Source organism: Patagioenas fasciata, chromosome 32 (assembly GCF_037038585.1).
Source record: "Patagioenas fasciata isolate bPatFas1 chromosome 32, bPatFas1.hap1, whole genome shotgun sequence".
In the NCBI taxonomy this organism is placed as follows: Eukaryota; Metazoa; Chordata; class Aves; order Columbiformes; family Columbidae; genus Patagioenas; species Patagioenas fasciata.
The window spans coordinates 2532180-2555101 of record NC_092551.1 but is presented as its reverse complement, the minus strand read 5'-3'; the positions used below and the strand labels follow the sequence as shown (position 1 = coordinate 2555101).

The window sequence follows — 22922 nt, the reverse complement described above, 5'->3', positions numbered from 1 at the left end:
GGGATTAAATTGGGGTGGAGGGTTAGATCAGGTTGGGGGGTTTAATTGGGGTGGAGGGGTTAGATAGGTCTGGGGGGTTAATTGGAGTGGGGGGTTAGATTGGGGTGAAGGGTTTAATTGGGATGGGGGCTTAGATTGGAGTGAGGGGTTTAATTAGGGTGGGTAGATTAGGGTAGGGGGGCTTAGACCAGGCTGGGGAGGCTTAGACAGGGGTGTGGGGATTTAGACAGGGCTGGGGGGGTTTAGACCAAGGTGAGGGTGTTTAGACCAGGGTGAGGGGGGTTTAGACCAGGCTGGGGGGGGCTTAGACAGGGGTGTGGGGGTTTAGACAGGGCTGGGGGGGGTTTAGACCAAGGTGAGAGTGTTTAGACCAGGGTGAGGGGGTTTAGACCAGGCTGAGGGTCTTAGACAGGGCTGTGGGGGTTTAGACCCAGCTGGGAGGGCTTAGACAGGGGTGTGGGGGTTTAGACGGGGCTGGGGGGGTTTAGACCAAGGTGAGAGCGTTTAGACCAGGGTGAGGGGGGTTTAGACCAGGGTGAGGGGGTTTTAGACCAGACTGAGTGGTGATTTTGACCAGGCTGGGGGGCTTTAGACCAGGCCAGGGGGGCTTAGACAGGGGTGAGGGTGTTTAGACCAGGCTGGGGGTCTTCAGACCAGGCTGGCGGGGCTTAGACGGGGGTGTGGGGGTTTAGACAGGGCTGGGGGGGTTTAGACCAAAGTGAGAGTGTTTAGACCAGGGTGAGGGGGGTTTAGACCAGGCTGGGGGGTGGTTTAGACCAGCGTGGGGGGGGTTTAGACCAGACTGGGGGGGCTTAGACAGCGGTGTGGGGGTTTAGACAGGGCTGGGGGGGTTTAGACCAAGGTGAGAGTGTTTAGACCAGGGTGAGGGGGTTTAGACCAGGCTGAGGGTCTTAGACAGGGCTGTGGGGGTTTAGACCCAGCTGGGAGGGCTTAGACAGGGGTGTGGGGGTTTAGACGGGGCTGGGGGGGTTTAGACCAAGGTGAGAGCGTTTAGACCAGGGTGAGGGGGGTTTAGACCAGGGTGAGGGGGTTTTAGACCAGACTGAGTGGTGATTTTGACCAGGCTGGGGGGCTTTAGACCAGGCCAGGGGGGCTTAGACAGGGGTGAGGGTGTTTAGACCAGGCTGGGGGTCTTCAGACCAGGCTGGCGGGGCTTAGACGGGGGTGTGGGGGTTTAGACAGGGCTGGGGGGGTTTAGACCAAAGTGAGAGTGTTTAGACCAGGCTGGGGGGTGGTTTAGACCAGCGTGGGGGGGGTTTAGACCAGACTGGGGGGGCTTAGACAGCGGTGTGGGGGTTTAGACAGGGCTGGGGGGGTTTAGACCAAGGTGAGGGTGTTTAGACCGGGCTGGAGGGTGGTTTAGACCAGGCTGGGGGGTGGTTTAGACCAGGCTGGGGGTCTTTAGACCAGGCTGGGGGGGCTTAGACGGGGGTGTGGGGGTTTAGACAGGGCTGGGGGGGTTTAGACCAAGGTGAGAGTGTTTAGACCAGGGTGAGGGGGGTTTAGACCAGGGTGAGGGGGTTTTAGACCAGACTGAGTGGTGATTTTGACCAGGCTGGGGGGCTTTAGACCAGGCCAGGGGGGCTTAGACAGGGGTGTGGGGGTTTAGACCAGGGTGAGGGGGGTTTAGACCAGGCTGGGGGGTGGTTTAGACCAGCGTGGGGGGGGTTTAGACCAGGCTGGGGGAGGTTTAGACAGGGGTGTGGGAGATTAGATGGGGCTGGGGGGGTTTAGACTAAGATGAGAGTGTTTAGACCAGGGTGAGGGGGGTTTAGACCAGACTGGGGGGGCTTAGACAGCGGTGTAGGGGTTTAGACAGGGCTGGGGGGGTTTAGACCAAGGTGAGAGTGTTTAGACCAGGGTGAGGGGGGTTTAGACCAGGCTGGGGGGTGGTTTAGACCAGCGTGAGGGGTGGTTTAGACCAACATGGGGGAGGTTTAGACAGTGGTGTGGGAGATTAGACAGGGCTGGGGGGGTTTAGACCAAGGTGAGAGTGTTTAGACCAGGGTGAGGGGGGTTTAGACCAGACTGGGGGGGCTTAGACAGCGGTGTGGGGGTTTAGACAGGGCTGGGGGGGTTTAGACCAAGGTGAGAGTGTTTAGACCAGGGTGAGGGGGGTTTAGACCAGGCTGGGGGGGCTTAGACAGTGCTGTAGGGGTTTAGACAGGGCTGGGGGGGTTTAGACCAAGGTGAGAGTGTTTAGACCAGGGTGAGGGGGGTTTAGACCAATGTGAGAGTGTTTAGACCAGGGTGAGGGGGGTTTAGACCAGGCTGGGTGTCTTCAGACCAGGCTGGGGGGGCTTAGACGGGGGTGTGGGGGTTTAGACAGGGCTGGGGGGTCTTAGACAGCGGTGTGGGGGTTTAGACAGGGCTGGGGGGCTTAGACCAGCGTTGGGGGGTTTAGACCGGGCTTGGGGGGCACGGGGGAAACATCTCCCCGCTCACCCCCATGTATTTAATGTCCCCCCACAGCCACCGAAGCCTGTTGCGAACTCTGCGGCCTCTACTTCGAGAACCGCAAAGCCCTGGCCAGCCACGCGCGGGCCCACCTGCGGCAATTCGGCGTCACCGAGTGGTGCGTCAACGGTTCCCCCATCGAGACGCTGAGCGAGTGGATCCGGCACCGCCCCCAAAAAGCCGGCGCCTACCGGAGTTACATCCAAGGGGGTCGACCCTTCACCAAGAAGTTCCGCAACTCGGCGCACGCCGGAGGCGCTCGCCGGGTGCCGCTGGGGCTCCAGGGCGGTGCCGTGGCGCTGCTGGGGAAGGGTTTGCCGGGAGATTTGGCGCACGGCGACGCCGGGAAGCTGCTGGACGGGGGGAGCGGCGCCGACAGGCCCCTGGTCACGTCCCCACTGTCGCTGGTGAAGCTGGAGGAGCATCAACGATCCAACATCAGCAGTGAGTTGGGGGGAACTAAAGACTCCCAGTCAAGTCTAAACCCCTCCCACGCTGGTCTAAGCCCCCTCACCCTGGTCTAAAACCTCTCACCCTGGTCTAAGCCCCCTCACCCTGGTCTGAACCCCCCCAACCTGGTCTAAACACCCCCAACCTGGTCTAAACACCCCCAACCTGGTCTAAACACCCCCAGCTTGGTCTAAACCTCCCTACCCTGGTCTAAACCTCCCTACCCTGGTCTAAACACCTTCACCCTGGTCTAAAGCCCCTGACCCTTGTCTGAACACCCCCAGCTTAGTCTAAACCTCCCCACCCTGATCTAAGACCCCCTCACCCTGGTCTAACCCCCCCATGCTGGTCTAAAACCTCTTATCCTGGTCTAACCCCCCTCACCCTTGTCTAAACCACCCCAGCCTGGTCTAAACTCCCCCAACCTGGTCTAAACCCCCCTCATCCTGATCTAAACCACCCCCCAGCCTGGTCTAAACTCCCCAACCTGGTCTGACAACCCCCAACCTGGTCTAAACCGCTCCCCAGCCCAGTCTAAACCCCCACAGCCAAGTCTAAACCCTCCCAGCCCGGACTAAATCCCCCCCAACCTATTCTAACACCCCCCAGCCTGGTCTAACACCCCCCTCACCCTGGTCTAACACCCCCCTCACCCTGGTCTAAACACCCTCACCTTGGTCTAAACCCCCCCAGCCCCGTCTAAACCCCCACACCCCTGTCTAAGCCCCCCCCAGCCTGGTGTAAATCCCCCAAGCCTGGTCTAAGCCCCCCAGCCTGGGCAAAACCACCCCCCAGCCTGGTTTAAACCCTCCCAACCTCATCTAAACACCTTCACCCTTGTCTAAACCCCCCAGTCTGGTCTAAACTCCCACACCCCTGTCTAAACTCCACCACACTGATCTAAACCCCCCCCATGCTGGTCTAAACCCCCTCAGCCCAGTCTAAACCCCCCCACCCCAATCTATCCCCACCCCAATCTAAGCCCTTCACCCCAATTAAACCCCCCACCCCAATTAATTCCCCCCACCCTAATCTAAACCCCTCCAGCCCCAATTAACCCCCCACCCCAATCTAAGCCCTCCACCCCAATTAATCCCCTCACCCCAATCTAAACCCCCCCACCTCAATTAAACCCCCAACCCCAATTTAACCGCCTCCACCCAAATTAAACCCCCCACCCCAATTAAACCCCCAGCCCCAATCTAATCCCCCCACCCCAATCTAAGCCCCCTACCCCAATCTAACCCCTCACCCCAATCTAAACCACCCCACCCCAATTTAACCCCCAACCCCAATCTCACCCCCCACCCCAATCTAATCCCCCCACCCCAATCTCACCCCTCACCCCAATTAAACCCCTCACCCCAATTAAACCCCTCACCCCAATCTAAACCACCCCACCCCAATCTAATCCCCCCACCCCAATCTAATCCCCCCACCCCAATCTCACCCTTCACCCCAATTAAACCCCTCACCCCAGTCTAAACCACCCCACCCCAATTTAACCCCCAACCCCAATCTCACCCCCCACCCCAATCTAATCCCCCCACGCCAATCTCACCCCTCACCCCGATTAAACCCCTCACCCCAATCTAAACCACCCCACCCCAGTTTAACCCCCAACCCCAATTTAACCCCCCACCCCAATCTCACCCCTCACCCCAATCTCACCCTTCACCCCAATTAAACCCCTCACCCCAATCTAAACCACCCCACCCCAATCTAATCCCCCCACCCCAATCTAATTCCTCCACCCCAATCTAACCCCCCACCACAATCTAACCCCCCACCCCAATCTAACCCCTCACCCCAATCTAACCCCTCACCCCAATTAAACCCCCGACCCCAATTAATCCCCCCCACCCCAATCTAACCCCCCCACTTCCCCCCGCAGAGTTCGAGCGGCGCCAGCCCCGTTCCCTGGACCCCCCCCTTCGCCGCGACAAGGACGGCGCCGAATTCCCCCCCAAGCTGGAGGAACCGCGGCAGCCGCCCCCTCCCCGCGTGCGCCCCGTGCCCTCCCTGGTCCCGCGACCCCCCCAAACCTCCCTGGTCAAGTTCGTGGGGAACATCTACACCCTCAAATGCAGGTAGGGAACAACATCCATCCGGAATCACCCATTCCACACCACCCCCTGGCTCAAAACGCGGCCATCCCGGCGCTGAAACCCATTTATCCGCAGGTTTTGCGAGATGGAATTCCAGGGCCCTTTGTCCATCCAGGAGCAGTGGGTCCGGCACCTCCAGCACCACATCCTCGAAATGAATTTTGCCAAAACGGATCCGTTGCTTGGGGGGGGCGAAGCTCCCCCGGCGCCCGAGCCGCCCCCTCCCCTCGCCGAGGCTCAGTAACGGCGCCGCCGAAACTTCCTCCCCGCCGTTCGTTGCGTTTTGGGGGGGGAAAAGGGGCGGAAATCGCTGCGTTTCGCCCCCTTTTTACCCCAAATTTGGCCGCGGGGTGGGAGGGCAACCCCAGCACTACACGGATCCCACCGGGGATCGCTCCTCGCCCCCCTGTTTTTGGAACCCAAAGAACAAACGGCGTCGCCTTCACCGGCGCCGCCGGGGGCGAAACCGCCGGGGGGGAACTCTGTGGATTTTGTATATGACCCTTAGATTAATGTATATTCGATTTTTCGGTTGTTTTTTCCATAGGCGACGATGGTGTCGCGTAGGTGTCGGAATCGCTCGGTTCCGGGGTTGCATGTTGCCCAAAATCCCCTTTTCCCACACCGAAACAGCCGCCGCCGTTTTGCTGTGGCTTTTCCGCCGCGGCAAAAGCGATCGCACCGGATTCGGCGTTTCCTCCCGCGGCCGATTCCCCTCGGATTGCGCCGGAGACAATGAAAGAGCTCCGGTGGGAGGGGGAAATTTCCGGGAAATTCGCGGGATGGTCGCGGGAAATTTCCGGAAAATTCCTGGGAAATTTCTGGAAAATTCCTGGGAAATTCACGGTAAGTTCTTGGAAATTTTCTAGAAAATTCCTAGAAAAGTTCAGGAAAATTCCTGGGAAATTCGTGGGAAGTTCCTGGAAAATTCCTGGAAATTTTCTAGAAAATTCCTGGGAAAATCCCTAGAAAAGTTCGGGAAAATTCCTGGGAAATTCGTGGGAAGTTCCTGGAAAATTCCTGGAAAATTTCTAGAAAATTCCTGGGAAAATCCTTAAAAAATTTTTGGGAAATTTCCACGAAATTCCTGGGGAAATTCCTTAAAAAATTCTGGAAATTTCCTGGGAGATTCCCAGGACGTTCTTGATAAATTCCCATAAAATTTCTGGGAAATTTCCATAAAGTTCCTGAGAAATTCCTAGATAATTCCTGGGAACTTCCTAGGAAATATCCAGAAAAAATCCTGGGAAACTTCTAGAAAATGTCTGGAAAATTCATGGAAAATTCCCATGAAATTTCTAGAATAATTCCTGGGAGAAATCCTAGAAAATTTCTGGGAAATTCACAGAAAATTCCTAGAAAAAAATCCCCAAAAATTCCTGGGAAATTTGTGGAAAATTCCTAGAAAATTTCAGGGAAATTCCTGGGAAAATCCCAGAAAAATTCCTGGGAAATTTCCAAAATACTCCTGGGAAATGTCTAGAAATATTCCCAGGCAATTCCTAGAAAATTTCTGGGAAATTAATGGAAAATTCTCAGAAAATTTCCGTAAAACTTCCTAGGAAATTTCCAGAAAATTCCCTAATAATTTTTTGGGGAAAATTAACGTGAAATTCCCGGGCAATTTGTAGAAAATTTCCAGAAAAATTCTTGGAAAATTTCTGCGAAATTCTCAGTAAATTCCTAGAAAATCCCTCAAATTTTGTCTACAAAATTCCTCCAAATTTTCTGGGACATTTCCAGGAAATTCCTAGAAAATTTCCAGCAAAAAAATCCCCCCAAATCCTGGGAAATTTCCAGAATATTCCCAGAAAATTCCCGGACAATTCCTTCACATCCACGGAGCCGTGGGCGCCGGGACCTTCAGCTCCGCCCCCGCTCGCGTCCTCTCTTAATCTCCCATCCTGGTTTAGTCCCTAGACCCGACTTTTTTAAGCTCTAGATTTGTGTAGAGACGAGGACCGTTCACTTTTCTTTGGAAACCCCCAAACTTCCACATTTCCGAAGGAATTTTAATGGTTATTTTTGTTTCCCCCCCCTTTTTATTTTAATTTCCAATTATTTTTGGGGCACATTCTGGTGATTCTTGTACCCGGGAATATGGGACGATGGATTAAATTCTTCTGGAAATGACACGGGGGGAGTCTCTGGTACCCGGGATGGTGGGACGGGGACGTCCCCTGGGGGCGGGGACGTGGTTTTGGGGACGATTTGGGTGGTTTTAGGGCATTTTAAGGCATGGGGGGGTGGCTTGTGGCCTTGACTTTGGAAATGGGGACACTGGGTCCGGATGTGGCCTTGACCCTGGAAACGGGGACACCGGGGTCACAATGTGGCCCTGACCTCAAATAAGGGGACACCGGGGTCGGGATGTGACCTTGACCTTGGAAACGGGGACACTGGGGTCAGGATGTGACCTTGACCTTGGAAATTGGGAGGGACACTGGGGTGAGGATGTGACCTTGACCCGTGGAAATGGGGACATCAGGGTCACGATGGGGTTGTGTCCCAAAATATGGGGATGCTGGGGTCAGGATGTGACCTTGGCCTTGGAAATGGGGACACTGGGGTGAGGATGTGACCTCGACCTTGGAAGTGGGGACATCAGGGTCACGATGGGGTTGTGTCCCAAAATATGGGGACACTTGGATCAGGATGTGACCTTGGCTTTGGAAATGGGGACACTGGGGTCAGGATGTGACCTTGACCCTGGAAATGGGGACACTGGGGTGAGGATGTGACCTTGACCCCTGGAAATGGGGACACTGGGGGTGAGGATGTGACCTCGACCTTGGAAGTGGGGACATCAGGGTCACGATGGGGTTGTGTCCCAAAATATGGGGACACTTGGATCAGGATGTGACCTTGGCTTTGGAAATGGGGACACTGGGGTCAGGATGTGACCTTGACCCTGGAAATGGGGACACTGGGGTGAGGATGTGACCTTGACCTTGGAAATGGGGACACTGGGGTCAGGATGTGACCTTGACCTTGGAAATGGGGACACTGGGGTGAGGATGTGACCTTGACCCCTGGAAATGGGGACATCAGGGTCACGATGGGGTTGTGTCCCAAAATATGGGGACACTGGGGTGAGGATGTGACCTTGACCTTGGAAATGGGGACACTGGGGACAGGATGTGGCCGGATCTCCTGGAGATGGGGACCCCAATATTACTCCATGCCGTGGGTTATGGGGACATTGGGGTGACATGAGGACACCGGGGTCAGGGCGAGGCCACGCCCACGGTGGCCACAACCACGGGGGGTGTGTCCCTTTAAATGATGCGGCGCGGGTCCCTGGTGGGGCGGGGCTTTCCCAGCCTCAGCCAATACCAGCAGGCGCCGCGGCGCCGGTAGGCGGGTGTGCTGTCCCATTGGCGCGCACAGGGACATCCCGCCCCTTCGCTGCCCAATCACAGATCAGAGCGCTGGCGCTCACGGCGCCTCGCGACCTTTACCAATCAGCGCTCTCCTTTGCGGCTCCCATTGAGCGAGAAACCCGCCGCACCCTGATTGACAACCCCAGTCACCAATCTCCTCGGGGGCCGCCCCGTGAGGCGGCGAGCGTCGTCCAATGAGACCCACGCATCACGCGGGGAGGCTGGCCCAACAGCGGCGGGGCGCGGGGCCGCTGACCAATGAGAGCGGGGGAGGCGGAGCGGCGCGGCCAATGGGGCGGGGAGGCGGGGCCCGCGCGCCGCCGTTACCGTGTCGCGCAGGAGGAGGCGGCGGCCGCCGGCGGCGCCGCCATCATGAGTTACTCAGGTGAGGGGCGGCGGCACCGCAAGATGGCGGCGGGGGCGGCCCCGCTGGGAGCCGGGGGGGTGGCTGTGAGGCGGGGGGATCCCGCACCCCACGGGGGGGGCGGCGGGCGCTGCCGCCTCCCGCTGCCCGCAGGGCCTGAGGCGCCTCCCGCCCGGTCCCCGCGGAGCGCCCCCCCCCCTCGCTGTTTCTGACAGGAAAATGACTCAAAATTATCTCTTTTACCCCTCGTTCCTGTGGCGAATCCCTCGTCCGTTCTTCCCCTCGCCCGGTTTAGCGGCACTTGTCCCTTTTCCTCCCGTTAATCGTGAGGTTTTACCCTTTTGGCTCCACACCTGTGGAGCGAAGCGATTTCCCGCTTTATTCCCCATCATTCCTTTGATTCTGGGAGGAAAAACTTCAAATTCAGGGGGAAATCACCATAAAACCCTCAAGGTGTTGCCTCTTCCCACAGGGCTTGAGGCGTTTTGCATCCAAACCCTGGCTAACGAGGCTGCAATTAATTAACACAGGAAATTAATTGGGATACTAACGGGCAAAGCACGGAGGCACCAACCAGGTGCATTTTGCCCCAAAGTGTCAATGCCCACATAGATAATTAAATTAAAATACCTCAAATTACCTTAATCCTGTTTATTTTAGGGCTTTATTCCACGCGGGATCCCAAGCGTTTCACCCAAATTTCAGCGCTGAAAATCATTCCCGGGAGCTCAGCTTAAAATTAAACCCGGTTTTGTGTAAGATGGGTTTTAGGTCTCGTTGCTGAGGTGACGTTAAGGTCCCATTTTTGGCTCTTTGGTGTAAAATGAATGGATTCTTGTCAACGTCGCTCCTTCTGGAAGCCGCAAAATGACCGTTTCTTCATCAGCCCCGCTAACGAGGAACTCGTCTCTAATTGCTCTGTGCTCTTTTCTAGGTTATGGAGACTGGAACTCTGGGACAAATAGAGGCAAGTATGGTGAAACCGGAGGAAATTGGTGGCACATTGGTTCGTTACCTTCCAGGAGGGAGCTAAAGCTGTGGTTGTTTTACGGGACTTAAAGGCATCGATTGTTCCGTTCAACCTTTATGAGGTTTATTAGTGATTTAAATAGAAATTGGAGCGGTGTTTTTAATTATAACGCCCTGCGGCGTTTCCTTGGGGTAATAAACGTGTTACGAAGCCGGATATGAACCGAAGCGTTGAGTTGTTCCTGTCGTTCCAGGTTACGAGGGTTATGGTTACGGTTATGGCTACGGTCAGGATAACTCAGGGAGTTACGGCTACGGCGTCGCCGCCTCCAACTCCTGGGAAATGGGCAATTCGGACGTGGACGTCAACCCCGAGGGCTCCGGCGGCGCCGAAATGGGGAAGATGAACCAGCGCTTGGACATGGTGCCGCACATGGACGCCGACGCCATGCCGGGCGGACACTACGGCGACAGGTGGGCGCTAACGAACCCGTTAAGCTCGTTAAGCGTCATCAGGTCGTTCCTCCTCTCTTTGTGCCTTTTCAAGCGTCACAGGGCGGCTCCGCCATCCTCCTGTACCCCTAAAACAGGATTGAACCCTCAATTTTCATCAATATCTTGCAAAAATAGAAGTGAATGCGGGACGTGCGGGCGCGGAATTGCGGGTTCTTAAGGAAAATCATAATTACGATTTATTAATTTACTGTTATTAATGTTCTCACAGCTTGTTTCTGTCCTTTTAGAGCGGATCTAAGCAAAACAAGGCGCTATTTCATACTTAATCTCAGCTTAAGTCACAATATATTTCAGTTTGATGAACGGGTTGATCGCAGCGAGGGTTTTGTAGCCATTCAACCACCTCCCACCGATCATTATTAAATACTAATTAGTACCGTTATTAAATACTAATTAACACCGCTTAAATACTAATAAAAGGCATTATTTCCCTATATATTTCCAATTTATTAATGTACGCTGTAGATTTTGAGCCAGGACTTGGTATTTTTACCAAGTGGGCGCTTCTTAATGCCTAAAATGAGTAAAAGATTTTCTCCTGACATCGTTTTCCCCTCAAAATCCTCCCTCTGTGTGCTCGATGTGACAATGGGGCCTCGTTAGACGGGGCTCGTTTGGCCTCGTGGTCTTTCCTTGAGCATCGGGACACTCGAAGCGCCCAAATTCCGCTGCAAAACGTTTTAATATCATCGATATTAAAAACCTTTCGCTGCTTTGTTCCTAGGAGGGAAACAATGCATTGAAATCATTGTTGGCTTGCAAATTGGGGAAAGTGGTTTATGAAGGGGTGGGGAGTGAGGTTAATATGGGTCTGGATGGGGTTTTGGTTGCGCCAAAGCGTCCCTTGAGTAACCGGGGGGAAATCTGGCTGTTGTGGGAGTGTTTCTGGGTGAGGTGACTGCAAACTGGTGAAGGGAAGAAGCCAGGGAGTTGTGGTCAATGGGGCAGAGTCCAGTTGGGGCCTGGATCCAGCGCAGTGCCCCGGGGGTCTATATTATTCCATATATCCATCAATGATTTGGAGGAGGGAATAGAGTGAGTGTCACCCAGTTTGCTGGTGACACCAAGCTGGAGCAGTGGTGGCACTGGAAGCTGTGCTGCCATCAGAGACCTGGGCAGGCTGGAGAGGAGAAATTCAGTGAAATAGAACAAGTGTAGAGTCTGGATCTGGGCAGAACAAGCCCAGGTTCAGTGTGAGTTGGGAATGAGCTGTTAGAGAGCAGCGTAGGGGAAAGGGAGCTGGGGGGGCTGGGGACAGCAGGGTGAGCATGAGCCAGCACTGGGCCCTTGTGGCCAGGAAGCCAATGGGACCTGGGGGGATTAGAAGGGGGTGGTCAGTGGGTCAGAGAGGTTCTCCTGCCCCTCTGCTCTGCCCTTTAGTTCAGAAACTATGAAGATATACTTGGGGATCATATATATATCTATATATATATATATGTAGCCATAGCACCCTGAAAACACCCAGCCTCGTCTGATCTGGGAAGCTAAGCAGGGTTGGGCCTGGTCAGTGCTTGGATGGGAGACCAATAGGACCTAGTGGGGATGAGAAGGGGGTGGTCAGTGGGTCAGAGAGGTTCTCCTGCCCCTCTGCTCTGCCCTTGAAAAAAGGGTTTAGTTCAGATACTATCAGGATATACTTGGGGAACATATATTTATACATATATATAATCTATACAGCCATAGCACCCTGAGAACGCCCCATCTGGTCTGATCTGGGAAGCTAAGCAGGGTCGGGCCCGGTCAGTGCTTGGATGGGAGACCAGCTGGGAATAGCGGGTGCTGTGGGCTGAGCCAGCACTGGGCCCTTGTGGCCAGGAAGCCAATGGGACCTGGGGGGGATGAGAAGGGGGTGGTCAGTGGGTCAGAGAGGTTCTCCTGCCCCTCTGCTCTGCCCTGGGGAGGCCACATCTAGAATAGTGTGTCACATCTGGAATAGTGTCCAGCTGTGGCCCCTCAGTTCAAGGACAGGGCCACGTTCCTGTGTCCCCTCAGCTGGGTGTTCCCGCTCTGGGGGGTTGGACTGGATGAGCTTTCCAGGTCCCTTCCAACCCCTGACGTTCTGTGATTCTGTGGGGTGTGAGGACAAGCAGCTCCTGCTTCGCTCCGGCTTTGCAGCAGGCGTTTGGGAGCGAGGCCAAATCCTCTGCTGGCCAATGAACCTTTGCTCGATGGGGTTGGGTTTTAATGATTTTAAAGGATTTTGGTCATTCTGGAAGAAAAGGGGCTCCTTGGCATCAGGTTTTCCTGTATCTAAAGGTTTCTGGTTCCTCCACCACCGGAACCAAAACCAAAACCACCAAAACCAAGACCAAACCGGAACCAAAACCAAAACCACCAAAACCAAGACCAAACCAAAACCAAAACCTCAGCAGCGAAACGTGTCCCCATTGAAAAATAAGCCTAAAAACCCCATTTTGATTGCTTTTTACTCAACGTCTCTTGCAGGTACGACTCTTACGACCCCTACGACTCCAGATCTCCCATGAACGACCGCAACATGTACCGCTCCGGCTACGACTACGACTACACCGAATCGGAACACGACAATGACAACGCCTACGAGGGGCCCTACGATAACTTCTACGGGAACCGTCGCGAGCAGTATCAGAACCGCTACAACCGGGACAACTTTGCTCAACGGGGGCAGAACTGGGGCCGCGACGGTCGGAACAACCGCTCCGGCTCGTCCCCGTACGGCGGGCGCGCTGGGGGACAGTGGGACGAGCCCCCTCCCTCCGTTGCTTCTCGAGGCTTCGGTTCCAACCGCCTCCCATCCCTGTTCTCCCACAACATCATCCCCGAGCTCAACATGTTCCAGGGCATGCGGGGATTTTCGGGAAACATGCGGTACGGGGGAGGGATGATGAAGCAACGCATGAGGAGAAACTGGAGGATGTGGGACTCGGATTTTAGAGTGAGTATTTGTGCCGTAGCGCTCAAATCGCGTGGTTATTTCCTGATAGACGGGCTCCAAAATACACCCCGGGGAAGCCAGAAGCTTTGTAGCATCTTTTCTCCTGCGTTTGGTTGCGGAGCAACATTGATAGAGGATTTTCTCCCCACCTTGGAGCTGGAGAACATCTATTCCCCCCCAATTCCTCTCTCCGTGCGCTCGATGTGATGATGGAGCCTCGTTAGATGGGGCTCTTAATACAGGAGAGGTTTAAACCCTCAAAATGTTGAAGGAAGGAGAATCTTACGGCCCTTTTTGGTTTAATTCCTTATATTCTGGGGTAGGCCGTGGTGGGTTATGTCCATCCCGATCAAACTTAACGCACAAAGCTTCGCTCGCTAAAACCCACTAAAATAAGCCATTTTTATTGCGGATTAATCCCGCAAGGATTAACTTCTCAATCTCCCTCTTCTCCCAGAGGAAGAAAACGAGGAAAGACCCCACGGCGAAGAAACGGAAGCAAACGAACAGCTCGGACGAGCCCGACAGCAAAGCGGCCAAGACGGACTGTTCCGACAACTCCGACTCGGACAATGGTGAGTCTTTATTTTAGGCGCCGTCGCGGGTTTAACGAACCGGTTGATCCGGGTCTTTCTAGCGATGCCGCGTTTCTTTCAGACGAGGGAACGGAAGGAGAATCGGGGGAAAGAGAAGAGAGAGAAGGTTCCAGAGGCGTGAGTAATTATTGGAAAGCGCTTTATTGGGATGAAAAGCCGCCGTTTTGGGAGGTGAGGGTGGATCCCCGCCTTATTCCCAAAGGGATTTGGGTGAGTTTGGGGTGAGGATGGGAAGATAAAGCTCCCTTGAGGGAAGCACCGGTGGCTTCTCGGCTTCACCGTGCGGAAATGCGGTAAAATACCCTTTTAATTAAGGAAAACCCTCTTAATGGGTTTAACTTTAACCTCCCGCCGTTGTGTTTGCAGGAGGGGGAGGATGAAGAAGGGAGAGATTCGGAGAAAGGTGAGTTGGGGGCTCCACGTGAGAGCTCTGACGCGATGTTTCTAATTAAATCCCAGTCTAATTAGCGCCTTGGAGTCTTTGTTTTGGCCCTTCTGCGTCTGTTGACCTGAGTTAAACCTTCTTGGTGACGAGCGATGCGGCCGCATAGGAAAACAGCTTTTCTGTCCCCAAAATCAGTGCTGGCAACTCAGCCGAGCGTTAGCGCATCGTCAGGGTGATGTTAATCAAACCTGTAATTAATGAACTATTCAAACCTTATCAAACCACTAGGAGGGAAGAGTAATTACAATCAAAAGCTGGGAAATCACATTAGAGTCTGCGTTTCCCCCACTCACCAAAACTGTCCCGGCGTGGCTTTTTTAGGGGAAAAAAGCTAATTTGGGGTGGGCGATGCTGTGGTTTCTGTGTTGGTCGCGCCGAGGCCTTGGCTCGTTAGGGGAACGTTGTTAACGAGCTGTTTCCCCAGGCGCGCTGACCATCCAGGAGGAAATCAGCCAGATCAAGCGCAAACTGCAGGCGGGCCGGAAGACCCAGGACAGGCAGAAGAAGAGGCACCGGGACCGCATGGTGGAGAGGTCGGCGCTCCTCATGGCCTCGGCTTGCTTGGATTGTTTCCTTTGGATTTTCCTCTGTGGCCCCCTTCCCTTCCCCTCCCTTCCCTTCCCTTCCCCTCCCTTCCCTTCCCTTCCCCTCCCTTCCCTTCCCCTCCCTTCCCTTCCCTTCCCCTCCCTCCCTTCCCCTCCCTCCCTTCCCCTCCCTCCCTTCCCCTCCCTCCCTTCCCCTCCCTCCCTTCCCCTCCCTCCCTTCCCCTCCCTCCCTTCCCCTCCCTCCCTTCCCCTCCCTCCCTTCCCCTCCCTCCCTTCCCCTCCCTTCCCCTCCCTTCCCCTCCCTTCCCCTCCCTTCCCCTCCCTTCCCCTCCCTTCCCCTCCCTTCCCCTCCCTTCCCCTCCCTTCCCCTCCCTTCCCCTCCCTTCCCCTCCCTTCCCCTCCCTTCCTTCCTTCCTTCCTTCCTTCCTTCCCCCCCTTCCCTTCCTTCCTTCCTTCCTTCCCCCCCTTCCCTTCCTTCCTTCCTTCCTTCCTTCCCCCCCTTCCCTTCCTTCCTTCCTTCCCCCCCTTCCCTTCCTTCCTTCCTTCCCCCCCTTCCCTTCCTTCCTTCCTTCCTTCCCCCCCTTCCCTTCCTTCCTTCCTTCCCCCCCTTCCCTTCCTTCCCCCCTCCCTTTCCTTCCTTCCTTCCCCCCCTCCCCTTCCTTCCTTCCTTCCCCCCCTCCCCTCCCCTTCCTTCCTTCCTTCCCCCCCTCCCCTTCCTTCCTTCCTTCCCCCCCTCCCCTTCCTTCCTTCCTTCCCCCCCCTCCCCTTCCTTCCTTCCTTCCCCCCCCTCCCCTTCCTTCCTTCCTTCCCCCCCGCTTCCTTTATTTTTAGTACATCCCCTAAATCCATAAAGGCTTGGATACCTCATTAACCGAATTGCTTAATTAGCTTCCCCCCCACAGCAGAGCTTGGTTTGAGCCTCGCTCCCTTGCCTCTCTCGGCAGGATCCAGTTCGTGTGCTCGCTGTGCAAATACCGAACCTTCTACGACGACGAGATGAACAATCACCTGGAGAGCAAATTCCACAAGGAGCATTTCAAGTTCGTGGGAACCAAATTGCCCCAACAAACGGCCGATTTCCTCCAGGTGAGCTGCTGGTTGCACCTCCATCCCCTCGACTTAAAATTCAGGGTTGTTTAATTATTATTATTAATATTATTATTAATTTGGAGACGCCGTGAAGCTCCCAAACTGCCCCTCTGAGCAACCTCGTTGCAAAGCGCTCCAAAAAGCGGAATAAACTCGGGTTAAAGCACCGGAGCCGCTGCTCCGGGTGAGCAGGAAATGTTGTGTTGTCCAGGAATACGTCGCCAATAAAACCCGCAAAACCGAAGAGCGACGGCAAGCGATCGACGACATCAACGCGGTGATCCAGCAGATCTACAGGGACCAGGATCTCACGCAAGGTCAGAGTTCTGTGCCGGATCGGCTGCCGCGGCGACCCCATTAATAGGGAGCTCGTGGTTGCCAAAAAACGGCACTTGTGGTGGCCAAACTGGGAGCTCGTGGTGGCCAAAAAACAGCACTTGCAGTGCTCAAAATGGGAGCTCACGGTGGCCAAAAGCCACTGCTCACGGTGGCCAAACTGGGAGCTCACGGTGGCCAAAACCCAGAGCTTGTGATGGCCAAAAACCAGCACTTACAATGCCCAAAATGGGAGCATGTGGTGGCCAAAAACCAGCACTCATGGTAGCCAAACCAGGAGCTCATGGTGGCCAAAAAACAGTGCTCATGGTGGCCAAACCAGGAGGTTGTGGTGGCCAAAAGCCAGCCCTTGTGGTGGCCACAAACCAGCACTTGCAGTGCCCAAGCTGGGAGCACATGGTGGCCAAATCTCAGAGCTCGTGGTGGCCAAAAAACAGCACTCACGGTGGCCAAACTGGGAACTTGTGGCGGCCAAAACCCAGAGCTCGTGGTGGCCAAAAACCAGAGCTCATGGTGGCCAAACTGGGAGTTTGCATTGGCCAAAAACCAGAGCTTGCAGTGGCCAAACTGGGAGCTCGTGGTGGCCAAAAACCAGCACTCAGGGTGACCAAACTGGGAGCTTGTGGCAGCCAAAACCCAGAGCTCATGGTGGCCAAACTGGGAGCTCGTGGTGGCCAAAAACCAGAGCTCATGGTGGCCAAACTGGGAGTTTGCATTGGCCAAAAACCAGAGCTTGCAGTAGCCAAACTGGGAGTTTGCATTGGCCAAAAACCAGAGCTTGCAGTGGCCAAACTGGGAGCTCGTGGTGGCCAAAAACCAGAGCTCATGGTGGCCAAACTGGGAGTTTGCATTGGCCAAAAACCAGAGCTCATGGTGGCCAAACTGGGAGCTTGTCGTGGCCAAAAACCAGCACTCACGGTGGCCAAACTGGGAACTTGTGGCGGCCAAAACCCAGAGCTCACGGTGGCCAAACTGGGAGCTCATGGTGGCCAAAAGCCAGAGCTCATGGTGGCCAAACTGGGAGTTTGCATTGGCCAAAAACCAGAGCTTGCAGTGGCCAAACTGGGAGTTTGCATTGGCCAAAAACCAGAGCTCATGGTGGCCAAACTGGGAGCTCGTGGTGGCCAAAAGCCAGAACTCATGGTGACCAAGCTGGGAGTTTGCATTGGCCAAAAAACAGCTTGCAGTGGCCAAACTGGGAACTTGTGGCGGCCAAAACCCAGAGCTCACGGTCGCCAAACTGGGAGCTCGTGGTGGCCAAAAGCCAGAACTCATGGTGTTCAAACTGGGAGTTTGCATTGGCCAAAAACCAGAGCTTGCAGTGGCCAAACTGGGAGCTCGTGGTGGCCAAAAACCAGCACTCACGGTGGCCAAACTGGGAGTTTGCATTGGCCAAAAAACAGAGCTTGCAGTGGCCAAACTGGGAGCTCGTGGTGGCCAAAAGCCAGAGCTCATGCTGGCCAAAGTGGGAGTTTGCGTTGACCAAAAACCAGAGCTTGCAGTGGCCAAACTGGGAGCTCGTGGTGGCCAAAACCCAGCCCTTGTGGTGGCCAAAACCACACGTAGAATTCAGGCCGTGCCGAGGTCCGTCGCACGGCGCAGATCCCGGGTTATTTTGCGGTGCGTAACGCTGGTTTGGGTTGCAGACGTGGGCATGGAGCATTTCATCAAGAAGGTGGAGGCCGCTCACTGCGCCGCCTGCGACCTCTTCATCCCCATGCAGTTCGGCCTCATCCAGAAACACCTCAAGTCGCTCGACCACAACCACAACCGCCGGGTGAGCCGGAGCACCAATTCGGGGCGGGTTTGGTTAATTCACTTCTTGAAGCCGGGGGGGCACTTTTCACCATCCTCTTCGCTGCTTCTTTCCGCAGTTTGTGGTTAATTTTGATGGTCTTGTCTCCCCAAAACCTCAATCTGCCCTTAATTTGGATGGTTTTACGTCCCCTTTGCGACGCCGTCGATCGAGACGTTTGCAGGATTAAACCTGCTCCCGCAAATCCTCCCAACACGAGACCTTGTTTCAAGCTTTTCTCACCCAAACGTCTCGTCACTGTGACTAATTAACGGCCTCGCGTTAATTCAGGGCAAAGTCTAAGCGTGTTTTGTGCTTTCCTCCGCCGTCCAGGCCATGATGGAGCAGTCCAAGCGCTCATCGCTCGTGGTGGCGAGGAGCATCCTCAACAACAAACTCATCAGTAAGAAACTGGAGCGGTACCTAAAGGTGGGTGTACAGCCGGAGCTCAATTTTGAGGCGATTCGGGGTGTTTTGAGAACGTATCGGATTCCTGGTCGCTGCTTATTGAGTTTACAGTGCGGTTGACTTATTCATCATCTCCTAAGCAACTAGGATGAGCTTAAACTTGGGCCTAAGACCCGACTATTGCGTGTGGTCTACCTTGGCTTGAGTAAGGTGTTTGACACAGTGTCCCACAGCATCCTCACAGCTGAACTGAGGTGAGGTGACTGCGAACTGGTGAAGGGAAGAAGCCAGAGAGTGGTGATCAATGGGGCAGAGTCCAGTTGGGGTCTGGATCCAGCGCAGTGCCCCAGGGGTCTGTATTATTCCATATATCCATCAATGATCTGGAGGAGGGAATAGAGTGAGTGTCACCCAGTTTGCTGGTGACACCAAGCTGGAGCAGTGGTGGCACTGGAAGCTGTGCTGCCATCAGAGACCTGGGCAGGCTGGAGAGGAGAAATTCAATGAAACAGAACAAGTGTAGAGTCTGGATCTGGGCAGAACAAGCCCAGGTTCAGTGTGAGTTGGGAATGAGCTGTTAGAGAGCAGCGTAGGGGAAAGGGAGCTGGGGGGCCTGGGGACAGCAGGGTGAGCATGAGCCAGCACTGGGCCCTTGTGGCCAGGAAGCCAATGGGACCTGGGGGGATTAGAAGGGGGTGGTCAGTGGGTCAGAGAGGTTCTCCTGCCCCTCTGCTCTGCCCTTGAAAAAAGGGTATAGTTCAGATACTATCAGGATATGCTCGAGGAACATATATAGATATGTAATATATACAGCCATAGCACCCTGAGAACACCCAATCTCGTCCAATCTTGGAAGCTAAGCAGGGTCGGGCTCGGTCAGTGCTTGGATGGGAGACCAATGATACCTGGGGGGCATTAGAAGGGGGTGGTCAGTAAGTCAGAGAGGTTCTCCTGCCCCTCTGCTCTGCCCTTGAAAAAAGGGTTTAGTTCCGATACTATCAGGATATACTTGGGGAATACATATATGTACATATGTATAATATATACAGCCATAGCACCCTAAGAATGCCCCATCTGGTCTGATCTGGGAAGCTAAGCAGGGTCGGGCCCGGTCAGCGCTTGGATGGGAGCCCAGCTGGGAATAGCAGGTGCTGGGGGCTGAGCCAGCACTGGGCCCTTGTGGCCAGGAAGCCAATGGGACCTGGGGGGGATTAGAAGGGGGTGGTCAGTGGGTCAGAGAGGTTCTCCTGCCCCTCTGCTCTGCCCTGGGGAGGCCACATCTGGAATAGTGTGTCACATCTGGAATCGTGTGTCCAGCTCTGGCCCCTCAGTTCAAGGACAGGGCCACGTTCCTGTGTCCCCTCAGCTGGGTGTTCCCGCTCTGGGGGGTTGCACTGGATGAGTTTTGAGGTCCCTTCCAACCCCTGACATCCTGTGATTCTGTGTCTGCTAATATCAGCGTTTGAATTTTTAGGGTTCGGGATCCGCTCACTCGGCCGCTTGTGGTGCCACCATAACGCTGAATTTTGGGGAGGGTTTTTGGCATGGATTCCTCGAAGCGGCCGCAGACGAACATTTTTCTTCTGGTTTTAGGGCGAGAATCCATTCACGGATGACCCGGAAGAAAAGGAGGAGCACGAGGAAGGAGAAGGAGGAACCAGCGGAAACGCGGAGGAAGGAACAGCGGAAGGAGCGGATGAGAACAAGGATGAGGAGGAAAACCCGGTGGAGGAAAACCCAGAGGAGGAAAACCCGGAGGAGGAAAATCCTGAAGAGGAAAACCCAGCGGAAAATCCCAAGGAGGAAAATCCGGGTGATGAAACTAAAGATCCCGACAAATCGGAAGATACGGATCCTGAGAAATCAGAAGCGGAAGGAGCCGAAAACGAGGGGGAACGAGACGAACCGGGGACAGAGACACAAACGGAGGCACCAACGCAACCGGGGGAAGACGCGGAGCAGCCGGATTCGGCGCCGGCCGAGGAAGAGGATGAGGAGGAAGGTGAGGAAGCCACCGCAGCGCCAGATGACGCCACCGAGTAACCGCCGAGTGACAAAGACCTGTTGTTTCCTTTCGAAACCATCTGTGAATTTCATAGCACACGTTCCGAGTTCTCATTCTAAACACATTTAGGCAGTTGAAGCCTTTACTGTAAAGTGGTTTATTTTGAAAAATAGATGAATTTTGTCTCTTTTTTGTTACCAAATCTTCATTTTTCGTAGCTCGGTTTAGTGCGGTCTCTTTTTTAGATGGCTTTGTACTAGGAGATTTTCCTTTTGAGCATGTGTGCAAACCTGTGCGACTTCATCCGGCCAACGGAACCTATTTCCCTTTAAATTGACATATTTTCTATATTTAACAAAAATGTGGTTTGTCCCCTTCACTTGTCTGTCTGAAAACCACCCCAAAATTCCCTTCCGGGGGGTTTAATTAAGCTCTGCGTAACGACCACGCGACCGTTAACGTTCCCCCGGATGTTTTATTCTTCGTTTAAACGCGGAGCGAAACTTAAACGGTGTCGACGTTGTGTTGTTTGTAAAATGTTTTCGTTGGAAAGGTGGATGTTTTGGTGAGTGGAGATAAAAAAGGACCTTCCTGAGATCGCCTGTGACTCTGCCTTCATTCCCTGGTAAAGCTCGGGAGAGGTTCAACTTAGACCCGGCCTACAACCCCGCGCTCTGGGTTGTTCCTTGGGTTGGGCTCAGCTTTATTGCAGCGCTGCGGATGGAGCTGTAAATGCTTAATTGAAGCTGCTGTTGGTTAATTATCACCTGGAGGATGGATTCTCCTGACTGAAATGAGGGAGGAACAGAGAAATCAGCGTTTATGAGGCCAAAATTGTTTGTGCGAGCCAAGTTTTCCCTTAGAAAAGGAGATTTAAGTGTTGATGTGAAGATAAAATGGCTGGGACTTGTGGCTTTTCCTCCAGCGATGAGTCCGATGTGTCCGGGTCGTCCTGGGCGAGATGGATGCGACAACCTCCATAATATTGAACATTTCACCCACTTTGTGCTGGGATGGATGTGATGAGCTCCAGAATATTGAATATCTCACCCACTTTGTGCTGGGATGGATGTGATGAGCTCCAGAATATTGAATATCTCACCCACTTTGTGCTGGGATGGATGTGATGAGCTCCAGAATATTGAATATCTCACCCACTTTGTGCTGGGATGGATGTGATGAGCTCCAGAATATTGAATATCTCACCCACTTTGTGCAGGGATGGATGCAACGAGCTCCAGAATATTGAACATTTCACCCATTTCGTGCTGGGAACGGATGCGACAAGCTCCAGAAAATCAACCATTTCACCCATTTTGTGTCCGGGATGGATGCGACAACCTCTAGAAAATGGAATATTTCACCCATTCTGTGCTGGGATGAATGTGATGAGCTCCAGAATATTGAATATTTCACCCACTTTGTGTCCGGAATGGATGTGACGAGCTCCAGAATATTGAACGTTTTACCTGCTCCGTGCTAGGATGGATGCAACGACCTCTAGAAAATGGAACATTTCACCCACTTTGTGCTGGGGATGGATGTGATGAGCTCCAGAATATTGAATATCTCACCCACTTCTGCTGGGGATGGATGTGATGAGCTCCAGAATATTGAATATCTCACCCACTTCTGCTGGGGATGGATGTGATGAGCTCCAGAAAATGAAACATTTCACTCCCTTTGTGCTGGGAACGAATGCAACGAACTCCAGAATATTGAACATTTCACCCACTTTGTGGATGTGATGAGCTCCAGAATATTGAACATTTCACCCGCTTTGTGTCCGGGATTGATGTGATGAGCTCCAGAAGATCAAACATCTCACCCACTTTGTGCTGGGATGGATGCAACGAGCTCCAGAATATTGAACATTTCACCCATTTCGTGCTGGGAACGGATGCGACAAGCTCCAGAAAATCAACCATTTCACCCATTTTGTGTCCGGGATGGATGCGACAACATCTAGAAAATGGAATATTTCACCCATTCTGTGCTGGGATGAATGTGATGAGCTCCAGAATATTGAATATTTCACCCACTTTGTGTCCGGAATGGATGTGACGAGCTCCAGAATATTGAACGTTTTACCTGCTCCGTGCTAGGATGGATGCAACGACCTCTAGAAAATGGAACATTTCACCCACTTTGTGCTGGGGATGGATGTGATGAGCTCCAGAATATTGAATATCTCACCCACTTCTGCTGGGGATGGATGTGATGAGCTCCAGAATATTGAATATCTCACCCACTTCTGCTGGGGATGGATGTGATGAGCTCCAGAAAATGAAACATTTCACTCCCTTTGTGCTGGGAACGAATGCAACGAACTCCAGAATATTGAACATTTCACCCACTTTGTGGATGTGATGAGCTCCAGAATATTGAACATTTCACCCGCTTTGTGCAGGGATGGATGTGATGAGCTCCAGAAGATCAAACATCTCACCCACTTTGTGCTGGGATGGATGCAACGAGCTCCAGAATATTGAACATTTCACCCATTTCGTGCTGGGAACGG

At 53.8% G+C, this 22922-nt stretch overlaps 2 protein-coding genes and 1 pseudogene across 8 annotated transcripts in view; all 3 read left to right on the top strand.

Annotated features, from left to right (window-relative positions):
- WIZ (WIZ zinc finger) overlaps window positions 1-7169 on the top strand; it is a 60610-nt gene extending 53441 nt beyond the window's left edge. For all 7 annotated transcript variants that reach the window (XM_071800599.1, XM_065859188.2, XM_065859185.2 and 4 more), the window contains 3 exons: window positions 2494-2922; window positions 4823-5018; window positions 5112-7169. In XM_071800599.1, the coding sequence (XP_071656700.1) occupies window positions 2494-2922; window positions 4823-5018; window positions 5112-5280 (794 nt within the window). In that variant the 3' untranslated portion in view covers window positions 5281-7169. The remainder of the gene's footprint in view (window positions 1-2493; window positions 2923-4822; window positions 5019-5111) is intronic.
- Window positions 7170-8662: 1493 nt separating this feature from the next.
- AKAP8L (A-kinase anchoring protein 8 like) lies at window positions 8663-20996 on the top strand. The gene is made up of 13 exons (XM_071800723.1): window positions 8663-8804; window positions 9718-9750; window positions 10007-10226; window positions 12714-13182; window positions 13640-13757; window positions 13840-13895; window positions 14145-14181; window positions 14648-14756; window positions 15713-15854; window positions 16069-16174; window positions 17840-17970; window positions 18322-18417; window positions 19990-20996. The coding sequence occupies exons 1-13, from the start codon at window positions 8678-8680 to the stop codon at window positions 20437-20439; spliced, it is 2094 nt and encodes a 697-aa protein (XP_071656824.1). The 5' UTR covers window positions 8663-8677; the 3' UTR covers window positions 20440-20996.
- LOC136114022 (5S ribosomal RNA) lies at window positions 11938-12056 on the top strand (annotated as a pseudogene).
- Window positions 20997-22922: the final 1926 nt, after the last annotated feature.